A 15,307-nucleotide genomic window follows, 5' to 3' on the forward strand; every position below is an offset into this window, starting at 1 on the left:
CTGCTTCCAGTAACCTTAGATCCATTCTCTGTAATGCAAGCTATAATCATATGTTCATCTCATTCATTTTTCTACTTGACCACGTTTGTTTTATTCAGATCTTGGCTAAAGAAAGCACTTATACAGATGCTTAAATCAATCCCTAATCAGAGCAGCATTTCCTAAGGGCAAGCAGCCTAGCATAGGTTTCTATGTTAAACTGTAAAAACTTAAATCTGCTTCATCTTGGACTGTTACCATTTAACTGCCATATTCCTCTCTTTATTTACCCTAGTTTAGGGAAAATAATTGAATTCTAAAGTGTATTTTTTTTTAATGCCAAAGAACAAGAAACCCACCTCACCTTAATTAATGAAATGGAAATTTTTTGAAGTTGACTCAAAACTCATCTGTCAAGGTGGAGGGTGGCTTTCTCAGCCTACTCACAAGCCAGCTCTTCTGACAACACTAAAATAGACTAAACATGAAAAATTATAACACTGTTTTTTCTTATGAGGAAGTAAAAAGCTGGCAAAAAAATGAACAAAACACTTCTGTCAATAATTCAGCTAATACTTTTGACTGAAGCAAGAAGTGGTTTTTGCACGTTTTTGGGGTAGTATAGCCACATTAGAAAAAGAGGTGCAGAAGGTGTTTAGAAAAAGAGCTCAGAGCCCCATCCTCTACTTGTCTTGTAAGTGTGTGCTGGACCATGCCTACAGTCAAACACGTACACATCGTGCCAACACCCAGAAGGATACACAGACCACTGCACACTTCAGCAGTGCCTCAGCTGAAGTGTGGTTGAAGTTGTAGGTTCTAAAAGCGCGTGTTATGCTTGGGATGCACTAAATGAGATGAAAGTTCTGCAAGGGCACCTGGGCACAGGTTGAAACACTGAATGCAACACTGGAAGGGTTACAATGAGCTTTCCAGGGTGCACAGAAAGTGTGTGGGAGGGAGAAGCAGCCCATCTCTGCACGTAGTGTGTTTTATCCCAACCCAGTGACAGTTTCTGAGTTTTGCCCAGAATTATCAATGTTTTGGTGTGTACTTCATCAGTGGCAACGTGGTCGCAGGTAAAGCTAATCCATATGGGTACACATGCTCTTGCTTCCATATGCAGAAATGCACACATGTGGCTTTAAATATTGTTCTAATACCAAAAATATTTGCAGAAGGACACTTTGATTTATTTCTTTGGTGTTTATTGATTCTTGCTGAGAAAGGTTTTGACATTTGTTCTGCATTTTCTGTCTTTTAGACTTTACTATTATTTTCAAAATTTAAACAGTGTTCACAGCACCCTTAGCAAAGTACCCTTTCAAGTCCCTTTCCTCACATGGGCAGTCCCCAGAGAGGAGAGAAAGTGATACGTTTCTTGTTCTTCTTGCATTTACTCCATACAAATGCAAAGGAATCTTAAATGAAAATGAAGACTTTTCACTGCTGATCAAGGCCTGTAGAGCAAGTGTGCTAATTCTGGTCTCCTGAACAAATGTCTACACAAGTAATTACATCTTTCCAAATTTCCCTGGCAGTTTCTGTTGAATATGGTCAAAACAGATGACTTTGTTTTTGTAGAATCTGAGGGAAGAAACCATTGGGAGACAGGCAGGAAAAGGCAGGATCAAAAATAGGCCTTTTGAAACACTCTGATACCTGCTACTTTAATTAGGCTGTGCTTGCATGTCAAGTGGAAACTGAAAAAACAACTTCTAGTCATTTAACCAGTAGCTGAAAGCCTCCTGCCCAAGCAGCCATGAGTGCTCTGTGCATTTTTCCCGCTGGCCCCAACACCAGCACAATCTCCCAGTCAGGTTTAATATGTTGGTTTTGGCTGCGGTTGGAAGAAATTATCACTGGATGTTTTAGCTGTGGCGGGATGCACGGGCTGAACTGTAGCCCAGGTTCACCTCCTGCCATGCACAGTAAATGCTCATTAAATTACCTTTGCAGGGCACTGCAAGAAAATGTTTCACCCTCCTGCCAAGAAAGGCTGGACAAAACTACCCTGCATATTTCATTTCCAGATGGCCTATTCCTCATCTTGCTTTTGAAGTTATTTTATTTGAATATCTCTTAATTAGGTGGTATTGGAGGAGCATATGTGTCCCTAAGAACCTCGTCTAAATGCCTTAAAATCACCTCCAGGGATGGTAACTCCACCATTTCCCTGGGGAGCCTGTTCAAATGCCTCACAACCCTTTCCGTAAAGAATTTTTTCCTGATATCCAATCTAAACCTCACGTGGCGCAACTTGAGGCCATTTCCTCTCATCCTACACTTGCTACTTGGGAGAAGAGACCAACCCCTTCCATGCTACAACCTCTTTTCAGGTAGTTGTAGGCAGTGATAAGGTCTCCCCTCAGTCAGTAGGTCAGACCTGATTTGGGGGCACAGCACTGCGGGGTTTGGGAAGACCAATCTCAGCTTCGTATGGTCAGTTACTGATTTCCCTGGAGCTGGTGTAGTGGATGTCACCCTATATTTCCTCCAGCAGTCATGACCCATTGCACGGAGCTAAGCAAAGCAGCTGTTAGCAGTAGACACAGAGTTGAACTCTGCTAGTGCAGGTAAAAAAATAACCTTGTTTTCCTTGATCCTGGTGAAAACCTTTTTGAGCATCACAAGTCGGGTATTTGACTGTAGGAAACCTGAGTTTTTTCCCAGCTCCTGCCCAAACGAATTTGTCCCAGTGCCTTCCCTCGGCAGGGAAAGGCGCAGATGCCGAGCACCCCTGCAAGGGCAGAGAGCACCATGTGTGTGAACCTCAGGGCACAACCAAATGGTGATGACATCAGGGGAAGGCCTGGGACAGTTATTCTGCTCCTGTGGGCACAGCTCAGCATGCTGCACTGAATCAGCAGGAGGCTGGATGGACATCTCTCTAGCTACAGGTTCATGAATGTATGCAAACGTCTCTGGATTGCTTTCTCTTGAATCACCCGGCATGATTTCTGTCACCACACAGGAAACACCACCCAGGCTGTGTTCAGAGGAGCTGGCAACACTGCACTCGAATAAAGTGTTTTTAAGCTTGTTAGCACTTGAGCAGGGTGGCACTTCAAGTCTTCTTTCACAGGTGACATGGATTATATATATGCAGATTCAAGTAGAGAATCTGCAAGTCATATTTCTTTTTTGCCTTTCAGTGACAATCTAAAAGTCTTTATTGGCACCTGATTTCAACTTGAATAGTTGTGGTCTAGGAAGCAAAACTCTTTACAGAATTGCTGTAATGGAAGTGTGGGGTTAGTAATGTCTTGAATTGCCGGTGAGCCTTGACACCTGATATAGTCTTCTTGTACTCAAACCTCTTCTTCTGTCAGCAGTTTATCTCCACTTTGTACCTTTAAAAACACATTTTGCTCTGTCTCTTGCATAGCCCCAAGCATACAAATACATCTAGTCTAATGGAAGTGTGAAGTTAATATAAAGAGGAACCTTATTACCTCTAAGTCATTTCTCTTTCTAAGCTCTCACTTACCATGTCAGGATGTTCCTGTTCCCTCCCATTTTTCTTTTATTTCTCACCCCTTTGGAAAGATTCATTCCTAGTGAGGAATTACCTCTGGGGACACACAGAGCATATGTCTTGCTTTTTGGTTGACTGACAGGTTAGATTTGATTGGTCACTTGCCCTTTAGCTGGAAATAAATGGCATACAGTGACAGAGTGGGACTGTAGACAGGTATGGAGTAGCACCAATTGATAGTTAGTAAAAACCCTTCATCTAGGCAATATTTAACGGCATTAAAGACTGTTCAGAACTTTTGAAAAACAACACAGATATCAGTTAATGGATATCATAGAATCATAGAATGGTTTGGAATGGAAGGAACACTAAAGATCATCTAGTCCAACCCCCCTGCCATGGGCAGGGACACCTTCCACTGGAACAAGTTGTTCACAGCCCCGTCCAACCTGGCCTTGAACACTGCCAGGGATGGGGCATCCACAGCTCTTCTGGGCAGCCTGTTCCAGTGCCACACCACCCTCATGGGGAAGAATTTCTTTTCTGTATCTATATATATCAAAAAAAACAACCCCCCATAATTAATTATTGAATACTTTTCTTTCTCTAGTAGAGTCTTGTTCAGGCATCGCCATTATTATTTTTCTTGTAATTACTATAAATTTTATGTAGTTTTTAGACTTGAGTATCAATATAGTTCTGTATGTTTTTTGATGTTATGTATTTTTAAAAGAGAGAAATTCACATTCATGATCCAGTTCAATTAATCTCACCTGTCAGGAACACCACCAACAAAGAAAGTTCAATACAGAAAAGGTACATTTTGCACTTCTTTCTAGAAGTAGCTTAGTTCATGCATAATTTCACTGCATTCTTGTCATTTGCTCCATGAATAAAGCATAAATACAGAGAAAAACAAGCAGATAATACTGGAAAACTGACAGAAGCAATACCCTTAGTAATTCTCTGAAGCTGCGCCGGCCGGTGCTGAACTCATGCATATGCCCATTGCAAAAGTAATGCTAATGTGAGCATATGCTGTAGGAAGCGGTGCCCTTCCTGCACGGCCCTGCTGTCCCCAGGGTGCAGATCGCTCCTGCTGTGGAGCAGCAATAATTGGCTCCTAGTCGGCATTATCAAGCGAGGGATGATAGACACAGAAAGATGCAGATAATTCAACTGGCTGCTGGCTCTCTCCCCAAATTCCCTTTTTCTCACACGCATGCAGAGATCCAGTAAACAGTACACAGTTTGGTATTATTGGCATTTGTTTGCATTCAGACACATACTCGAGCTCCCCTCTGCATGTGGTCCATGTTTTGAGAGTTTGCTCCTATCTGCCTCATAAAGGAATTTTGTGGTTGCCGTCGTTGTTGCATACATCCTGAATTGTATCCCGGGCTGTTGCATAAACAAGCAGCTCTGAAGTCTCAGTCCACTGCTAATGTAAGTTTTCCTTCTCACTGTCTGCAAAGACAGCCTGTCAGCGTGGGGAAGGGAGAGAAATGTTGTACAAAATACCTTCTGTGCCTTAGGTGTGGCATTTTCTTCTATGTGCCCAGGAGCACAGTGGGTCAGGTTTTTTTGCTCAAAACATGAAATTCCCACGGTGAAACGTATTTGCAAAACATATCTGTTTGTGCTGGGTTGGAGCCCAAGCTGGCTGTGGGATGCTCTGCAAATTTCATCTGCTGGAGGAAGTTACTGTATCTGATCATTTTAAAGAAGCCTGGGCACACGTTTGATTTTTTAGGTTGTTTGGTCCCATTTTGACTTGTGTGCCCTCATGCGCCTTGTGAGGGGATTTGTAGAAATACATGTGGTGATCATGGTTTCTTGCATATTTATAATGTTTTAGTCCATGCTTTTAAATAAGATTTAAAGTCTCAACTTTCTTGCCTTCCTTTATGTGCTGGGGTGATGTATTTGGTTTTATTTTAGTTTTTACTCAGTATTGTCACTGGTCATGATAGCAGATGATGAAATGCTAAGAAAGAGCTATGACATGATGTTTTGCTGTATTTTACACAAGTGTTTGAAATCCTTAAAATAGTTTCCCTGGTGCACACAGTAGGGACTACAACCAAAAACTCACTTTGATAATGCCATCCCAGGGCTGTGGCTAAAATACTGTTACTAAATTTAAAGCTCATCTCCAGCTTTACATGTGCCTCGGAAGGTCCAAGCAACCAGAAAAAGTGATAGAGTTCTCATCCCACAAGCTGAACAGAGAGGCTCTTTCAAGGAGTTCATATGGATCTACCATGAGCCCATTAATGTTAATCGTTTCCATTGCTGACTTGGAGAAAGGATAAAGAACATGTATGAAGAGTGTGTATGAGTCTAGACAGATGTTGGAAGAACTTCGCAAGAAATCAGACTTCAAAGGCAACACTGGCAGATAGTAGAAGGTTTTGAAATCTCCAAGATGAAACTGAAGTTGTGAAGTACTACATTTTGAAAAGAGGGATTAAATGAACAATTAGAAACCAAGAATAACTAGCACTGCTAGCATGACATCTCTGTAGGAGAAAAACATATCAGACTGCATTGTATATCTAGCTGAGTATGTGAAAACAAAATGACATATCTTTCTGCATGGTACATTAGCTGATCTGTTAGTTGTAGGTCATTAATGGAAAATAATTATTCTTCAGACAAAACTAGGGAGACTTAAAGTAAGAAACTCTATGTGCAGCTGTAGGCATATCAGTTCCTCAGAGATGGAGACAGACTGAGAGATACCAGAGGACACCAAGAAAAGGGCACATTGTTCAGAAGGCAAATGGCTGGAGGACAGGGCGTGTGAAGGTACTGGGCTTGTTAATTTGAGGAGAAAAACAAAACAAAATAAAACAAAACAAAAAAGTGATTTCCCAACAACAAAGGGTCTCCTTTTTTGTTTGAAAAAGATCTGGAGCAGTCAGCTTACTCATCTCTCCCTTTGTTTCCAGAGAGGATTTCTGAACACCTGCTCAGCCTCTGCATTTCTATCAGTAGCATAAAACAGTACTGTCATTGCTATTGCCTATTGGATTGTGTGAACATTAATTTCATAGGGCAGCAGCTTTGGGACAATTTCTTCTGTTCTGCCCTTAGACAGGTAGATTTTCTGAGGCAAAGTGATGTGCTTGGCTTTGTGATGTGCTTACCCTTACTGATCTATTTCATTGAATGCCTGTGCTACCAGCATAGCAGTTTTGGTTTAAGAACTTTCTTTTCCTATGCCCAGGAACAATCCCTACAAATTATTCTACAAATGTAAAAGAGTGCAGAAAGAAGAGCACAGTAAGAAAGCAGAATTAGACTTCTGATTTGATTAGTTGTGCATGTAGATATGCATATGTAAGTAAGTTTGCTACATTATTTATTGTTGTCTTTTTTATATTCACAGGGCTACAGCTACTCACAGGGGCCAAGTTATATTCAAGGATGCCTTAGCACAACAGCTGTGTGAACAGGGAGGTAAGAGCCACCACCTTTTAAAAAATATCTGGTATATGTGGTTTTCCATTTTACTTGCATGTCAACGTAGCTCATCGTTAAAGCTATTTCTTAAAAAACATAGTGTCAAGATCTTCTTTATATTCTTGGAAGTGATACTTTATTTGGTTTCGTACTTCCCATTAGCTCTCTGGGAAACCCTCTGTCCTCTCTGCTGAACGTGGGGAAATGTATAAACGTTATAGTAAATATTATGTCACTCGCTTGAAATCAGCCTGTAAGAACCAACATTTGTTTTTTGTCAATCCCACAAGCTGAGTTTTAACTCTCACTGTATTAAAAATAAGCAAAAAAAGCAACACGCCTGCAGCAAAAGCTTCGTTTACCATACAGCTCACACGTACCTTTGTGAAGAACCTGCTTTCCCATTTGTGAAAGTAGGCCATCAAATTTTTGCCCGTCACCTACAGCATTTGATCATATTATAGCTAAACAAAATGTTTGACTTAAGCAAACTTTAAAAATCTAAATGTTTGCATAGCTTATCATACATATCCTTTTGATGAATAACCTAAAAATAAATGCGCTGTTGTGAGTTGATGTCTACAAACAGTACACTGCTTTGAACCTGCTTCATTAAAACGGTGGGAAGTAGAGAAGGTAACGATCATTTTTGGTACAGGAGAGAAAGGAATTTCTGTGCTGATCTTGTTTTCTCCACAAAATTCCAGTGGTATTTCCATGTGAAGAGACAACATAACATGGTCCAACCAGTCTAAAATAATTATTTCAAAATTAGAAGTGTGTTTTCATATTAACAAACAAGAGAAAATCCTCCAGAATATATCTTTTGGGGGGCATTAGAACTCTAGCGTGTGCTTGTCTGTTTGTTTGTTTCCCATAACGTGGTTGTGGAAAAGCAGCAATTCAGTGGCTAGTACAGGAGGCTTGGGAACAGAAGTGCTGGCAGGATCACCATTTGGGGTGTGCTAAGGAGGATGGTGGAGGTATCTCACACAGGCTACTCTTGGGATGGGTACAAGTGAAGAGTGGAAAAATCAATATGTGGAGTCATCAGCATAAAATGATGAAAAATTTCAACTCAGATTAAATTCTCCGAAGCATGGCTGTGTATTGAGAGCACCGTGGCCAAAGGCAGTCTGTGGTGGCCAAAACAAGTAAGGAAAGGAGAAAGAAGTAAAAGACATATTGACAGCAAAGTGACAGAGAGCCAGAGAACTGGCAGTGACCAGCACGAAGAAAGCTACATGCAGGCAAACTGGGAGGAAATATATGACTATCAGTGTTGGAACTGGTAGCATGGTAAAGGAGAATATAGGCAAAGCAATGAGACTTCTCCCTGCTAGAAGAAAATACCTTGATAAGCAGAGACTAGGGAGTAGATATCCACCCATGCAGGCTTTGTTAATCCTTTCTTCAGGCATGGTGTACCAGGAATTTTTAGTTCAAAAACTGACAGCAGAAATTGTAATTCTTTCATCCTTTTCTGCTTTAGATTTCTCCAGTTTTAGAGCACACCCTAACTTTTAACAATACTTTGTTGCTTAGAACAGTAAGTCATTACGGTACTGTGTATTGTCCCCAAGTTCACAGGGACTCTGTGTGACTAGCAGAAAATGGTGTTTGTGTAGCAGTTGTGTGTAGAGAATAAAAGATGCCGAGATGTGCCTTCACTGACTGCTCATCCATGACAGTCTCTTTGCCTTCTCCTCACACCCAACCAGTGGTAGCCACGTTCTGCACCGCTTCCCTGAAAGGGCCTCCAGCTTCCCCACCTGGTCACAGTCTCCTGCATCCTCATTACTTTTGTGTTATCTGTGAGTCTCCTATCAATTCTCTTTGCTTTATACAGTCACTTCACAGACTTTGTGGATTTGTCTCCTCCAAAATATTTGATGTCATTGTGGTAACTCTGCAAACATCAGGTTTGACCCAGGCAAGGATCATTGTTTTATGAGCAGTACACAGTGTATAACAGCCATGGCTATGTAATTAGTCATCATATTTACCTTTACTATTGATGTGCATCCTTCTCAGAAGTTCTCTTGGTCCTTCTTGGTCCTTTACTGTGTTCAGTTTTGGGTTCCTCACTACAAGAAAGGAATTGAGGTGCTGGACTGTGTCCAAAGTGCAAGGAAACTGGTGAAGGGTCTGGATCTCAAGTGTGATGAGTAGCAGCTGAGGGACCTGGGGCTGTTCAGCCTGGAGAACAGGAGGCTGAGGGGAGACCGTATCACTCTCTACAACTACCTGAAAGGAGGGTGTAATGAGGTGGGTGTTGGTCTCTTCTCCCAAGTAACAAGTGATAGGACAAGAGGAAATGGCCTCAAGTTGCACCAGGGGAGGTTTAGATTGGACATTAGGAAAAATCTCTTCACAGAAAGGGTTCCCAGGCATTGGAACAGGCTGCCCAGGGAAGTGTTTGAGTTAACATCCCTGGGAGTATTTAAAAGATACGTAAATGAGGTGTTTAAAGACATGGTCTAGTGGTGGACTTGGTAGTGCTAGGTTAACATTTGGACTTTATGATCTGAAGGGTCTTTTGAAGCCTAAACAATTCTATGATTCTAACTTGGCCACAGTTTTCTTGACCCAGCTAGTCAACCATCCCATTTGCCCATTGCTCTTCCTCCCATCCATTCCAGCACCAGGCTCTCCCCAGCCCTTTTGTTCTTATTTCTTCAGCAGAAAATGTGCATTGCATTAGTCACCCTAACCAGTGTATACTATCATAGCTCTTACACTATTAAGATTAAAATACCTACTCAAAAAGAGATGCTTTCTTTGAAGAAACCTCGTTTCTTTTATCCCATGAAGACAATCACAGTTTCATAAATATTATTAATTTAAACAAAGGTTTCTTTCAGAAAGAATTAGTGAATGTATTTAGATGCAAATATAATAATAAAGATATATGCAAAATAGCAAGGTAGATTGACATAAATGAGGTTTTATGGTCTGTTTCTGGCCCAAACATTACTATGCTGAAGTGTTGTAGTGAATGGTATAACATATAAAGAAAACAAAACCACAGGGTAATTTCATGGATTTATTACAGAATATCTTTTTAATAAATATGTTCACTGGAGATGATATCAGACTTCATAACTAGTACAAAGGATATAGATGAAGCAAGGAATTTCAGAAATCATGTTGACTGTGGCTGTCCACCCTCAGATGTGCACTAGTAAATCCTAACAGAGTTAATAGGATTTGTGCAGTGAAAGGAAAATGTAGGTCTTATTTTGAAGAGAATTAGAGGGTGATAAAGGGCAACGTTAATGGATGGCAATGCCAAACAAGCAACCCTATATAAAATGTAAATGGAATAAGGAATGATGCTATAGGGAAAGACACCAAGGAAAGTGAAATAATTACTTGAAAAGCTGTGTGATCGGCATATAATGATTATTTTAGAAAACTAAAGAGATGTTTGAGAACTGATGTAAGCTTTAAAGTTTACCAGAATTTTATAGGATATTGAAGAAAGGAAACATAAAGAATATCAGTCAAAAGACTCAATTCAACACAAACAGGCAAGAACAGAAAAACTGCATAAGCCAAGATAGAAAAGATAGATGTTTTATAAATACTTTTAAGGACAAATAAGTATGTTAATGACTGATGATATCCTTGCCATTAATAATATCTTTAATTAACAATATCTTTAACTTGATGATCTAATAGCAGAATAAATGGAAAATAAACTTATTCTTGTGCAGATTGATTAATAAACAGTAGTGTAATTAAAATTGAGTTGACCAAACATCAGACCCAGCTGCATGGTACTGTACAGCTCAAAATAATTAAGATCTGTGTGAAAACAGTGATGCTGCTGGGAGGAACAGCTCGCAGTGCAGGGGTGGATGCAGCTGGCACTTGCGTCACACAACCCTGTCTGCCTCTGCTGCACCAGGTAGATTCAAAGGGTTCAGGAGACCGTGCTCCTGGTGCACTATGTAACTTTGGACCAGTACTACAGTTCTTTGGAATAAGGACCACACTGGGGGATTCGTGAGCGTGTAATTTAGTTCTGACTGACCAGAGAAGGATGCTGAGGAGTAAAAACTAAGAGTTGGAAAAGATGAAGAAAGTTGTTCTCTCCTAGTGCAAAATCATCCCTTTCAACGTAGTTCCCAGAATTTTATACAATGTCATACTCAATGCCACAAATTATAAGATTGGGATTCCTTTCTTAAGAAACCACACTACAGTCTGACAGATGCTTCCATATGAAAATAAATCCTGAGAACTGGCCCAGATTCTCCTTTATTTGATAGCTTCTGCCTGTGTGTTTGTGGAAGACCTTTTAGGCGTGTTATGTACCTTGTAAATATGGATTTGAGAACACTCTGAAAAACAAATGCAAAACAGATTGCAGGCTCTCAGGCTTGACCAGAGCAGTATTTTACAGCACAGAAGACTGGAGTTCAGAGCTGACATATTGTTCCTTGGCTTATGTGTCAGTGAGAATAATGCAGCCCTCGGGCAACACACTGACTCTCTCTAGGGGGATGTTCAGCCTCTATCACTCAATAACAACTTTGTTTACCAGTAGAGAGAAAGTATTGGCAGGAGTCTAAATAAAAGCATTCATTTTCTTTTCATCTTCATCCAGCTGCTAATGACAAGGAAATTGGACTTTTTCATAATCTGCAAAATAGAATATACCTCTTTCCACATCTTCACATTTCCACATCGTTTGTGATGACCAGCTAATGGCTGCTGGCTGTTGACCTCTGAGCACAGTGTCTCTCTGGGAACATTTGAGCATTTGTGCTTCTGTAATTATTTTTTCTTCTATATTTAAAAATAAAAAAGTTCAGGGTTATGAGGGGGGAAAAAAAAAAAAAAAAAGGTCTATTAATTTTCCAGTGAGTTTTAAGAATATTTTAAGAATATTTTCTTATGCTGTATTCCCTACATATTCTTGTACATAGGTTTGACCCCAAAGATCTATGGAATACTGGTATCAGCAGGACAAACTGAAGTTTCTGGAACACATGTTTAATTTGCATTATGCTATCTCTTTTTATCTTAATGGAGGCTAGTTTTGCTTAGCAGTTAATCATTACCATGTTTAATGATATTATTTATTATTTTTTCCACTGGTATCAAGACCATCACAGAATCTTATTTCCCTCCTCGTATTCCTGCTTCTCAATCTGAATATGACATTCCCTTCCTAGTTCTCTTGTATTTCCCTCCCTTTCAGTTTAAACAAAACACGGTATATTTTTCTATTGGTTTAACCTTTCAGTAGCCTTACTTCATCTACAGAAAATGTTAACCTTTTACTCCAAAAGATGCCTTCATTCTCCCCCATCCCATTGACACAGAGTCCCACAATGACCTCAATGACTTCTGAATTCCCCATTACTTCCCTCAAACTTCTCACGCATCCAGTTTGACTGTGGCCTTTCTTTCTCTGAATCACTTTGCATTGTGCTCTTGCTTCTGTTGTTTTCCTTACCAAAGGATTGCCTTGTGTTACAAGGCAAGGATCCTACATTTCCTTACATTTTTTTATGTTGTATTTGCTTGCGCCTCTTAGATTGTGAGCTCTTTTGACCTCCATTTCCATTCTCTGCTTAGTACAATTCATCTTTTATAAAGCTCTGTATGTACTGAGGGTGCTAGGTAAAAATCAAATAATAAATTAATTTACTTTAGAGGCTGAGAGAGTTGGGGTTGCTCAGCCTGGAAAAAAGAAGGCTCCTGGGAGACCTTATCGTGGCCTTTCAGTACTTAAAAGTGGCCCATTAGAAAGTTGGGGACAGACTTTTTAGCGGGGCCTGTTGCAATAGAATAAGGGGTAATGGTTTTAAACTAAAAGAGGGGAGATTCAGGCTAGATGCCAAGAAGAAATTTTTTACAATGAGGGTGGTGAAACACTGGCCCAGGGTGCCCAGAGAGGTGGTAGATGCCCCATCCCTGGAGACATTCAAGGCCAGGCTGGATGGGACTCTGAGCAACCTGATCTAGTTGAAGATGTCCCTGCTCATTGCAGGGGGCTTGGACTAGATCACCCTTGAAGGTCCCTTCCAACTCAAACCATTCTATGATTCTATGAAATTGATTAAAACGGCAGATATGATGCTCTACATCTTCAGTATTTTGGGGACCTCAACTACAATATTTGAAGATCAACACAGTGATCCCTTGTAATGAAGTATAAAATGTAACACAGGAATTATTCATAAACAGGTTAAAGTCTGGGTTTATCACTAATTAAATGGTACCTTCACAGTCCTTTGTCATATTCAACTCTGGAATTCAAATTACAAATTAGATGAAGGAATACCTGAGGCAGAAATGCTTTGGCTTCTCAGATCCTGTAAAGATTTAGGAAAAATAACACCTCCTCAACATAAAGTCTTTATCTGTAAGAGCAACATTAAGTGTTTGCTTAAATCCACCTTTGTTTTTTTTTTAATGAGTGATCAGTCACACTTGTGTGTATCTGCACAATTCTTTTGCTTCTGTCTATTGGTAAGCAGTTCTGTTTGCAATATACTATGCACATAATTGAAGAGCTGTTTTAGGAAAAATTCTCAGATATTCTTCAGTGACATAAACAGCTAGTTATATTTTTTAAAATGCTTAAGTCAAAGGAGTTTGCAAACATAAGAACTCCAAGTTTGTGCTATACCTGTGCCTTTTGGCTGAATGCTGAAATTTTGCATAATAACTTCACCAAGTATCATTAGTGATTGTGTGTATCCTGGGCTTGACTGCCTTCCGAAGAGCAATTCCAGATGACCTGGAATGAATGAGAACCTATTCTTTCATTGTCATTTTGAGGTCTGGACTGTTCTTGTTGGAGATGAAGGTCTCTTTCAGTTAAGTTATGCTCAATGGGTAAATAAATTTGCTTGGCCAAGTAATGAGTCTACCTATGATGTAGCCTGACATGACCATCCTCCTCGTAGATTCACACTTAGCAGAGTGGCTCTCAGCCACACCTGCATACACAATGGATCATAACTTAGTGATGGTCTGGAACAAGTGAAAAGCGGTAATGTAGAACACCAGCGACAGAGATCTTATTTTAAGCTTGACCTCTTACAACATCAGAAGTATTTCATATCCCATGCTATAATGTACTTCTTTTCCTACAGGCAGAATCCAGAGCAGCTTGCATTGCTCAATCTGGGAAATAATTCAGCTAACCAAACTTAATCCATTTCTTCTGTGCAAAGAGTTTTTTTTAAAGTTTTCTAGAGAAATTTATATGTGGAACAATGTCTGGGACAATAAGGAACAAATGCAGTGTTTTCTTGTGCCGTACCCACCAGTGCAGCCCAGTGTCATCATGGAGGCAGTTCCAAGCTTACTATGCAATTGGAGTTGTATTGCTCCAGGTTTTGTACCATCATGATGAGAGGTCTGGGCCATTGCTACAGGCATTATTGGCATTTCTGCTGGATGTCATGGATAAGTTTGCGTTATAAAAAATGGAGCAAGGTAGCTCCCTAAAGAAAAATTATTTCATATTTCTGCATCTGCAATTTCTATTCAGATTCAGACTCTTAAGAATGCCTTTGCTCTTCACTGCAGTCAAGTTTTCAGTGGTTGTTTTCAGCATCGTCTATATACATACAAGGTTAGTGAATGGAGTTGGTCTTCTGCATTGTAAGTCAGTTAAATCAAAGATTTCTGTCCAAGCTAGATGCAGACTGCTTGCCATCCTTTTCTGTTCTGCAGGTACCTCAGCTGTTTCTTGCTCAGTCTTCTTAATCACCAACTTCCCCGTGAAATGTTGCAATTTCATTACAGAAAGTCCCACCTCCATGCAAATCCACTGTGTAAGGAGAAAGCAGGAAGAGATAAACAAAATTCTTGAGATTTGTATTGGACTTTCTGTTCAAATGTCTATGCGTGAGGGCTCTACACAGATTGCTGCATTCATTCTTATGTTTATTTTTAATCTATTTTTAAATTGTCAGATGTTATGACAGAAATTGCAGTACTTCAGTAGTTTTTTTGCAAATATGCTGAAGAAATCAGGAGTACTGACACAGTTTAGGTCAGTGCCCAACAAGAAACACAAACTCATCAAAAGAATCCTGGCTTCAAAAATTGTCTTTTTTTTGGTGTTCTATTTACCAAAGTTCAAAAAGCAGCTACACACATAGCTGCACGAGTGAGGTACTGAGAGGCAAAAGAGGTAGCTTCTCCCCTGGAGCTTGCTTATATGTATCCTCTTTGCCTCTGTGAAAGAGGTGTAACTTACTTTGGATTTAAGATTGGGCAAGACTACGGGTGTAGTAGCTACCAAGGAGTATCTAGCACTGTGTGGTCACCTTCTAGACTTCCTCATAATTTTTATGTAGCTGTGCCTTTTCAGATACATTCTGTTTTCATTTGTGTAACGTTGCACCA

The 15,307-nt window shown here is 40.1% G+C and overlaps 1 protein-coding gene across 3 annotated transcripts in view; it reads left to right on the forward strand.

Annotated features, from left to right (window-relative positions):
- Positions 1-15,307, forward strand: part of RELN (reelin) — a 290,971-nt gene that overhangs the window by 112,012 nt on the left and 163,652 nt on the right. For all 3 annotated transcript variants that reach the window (XM_065835677.2, XM_071803445.1, XM_065835657.2), the window contains exon 4: positions 6,852-6,922. In XM_065835677.2, the coding sequence (XP_065691749.2) occupies positions 6,852-6,922 (71 nt within the window). The remainder of the gene's footprint in view (positions 1-6,851; positions 6,923-15,307) is intronic.

The sequence above is a fragment of the Patagioenas fasciata genome, chromosome 1 (assembly GCF_037038585.1).
Source record: "Patagioenas fasciata isolate bPatFas1 chromosome 1, bPatFas1.hap1, whole genome shotgun sequence".
Taxonomy (NCBI): Eukaryota; Metazoa; Chordata; class Aves; order Columbiformes; family Columbidae; genus Patagioenas; species Patagioenas fasciata.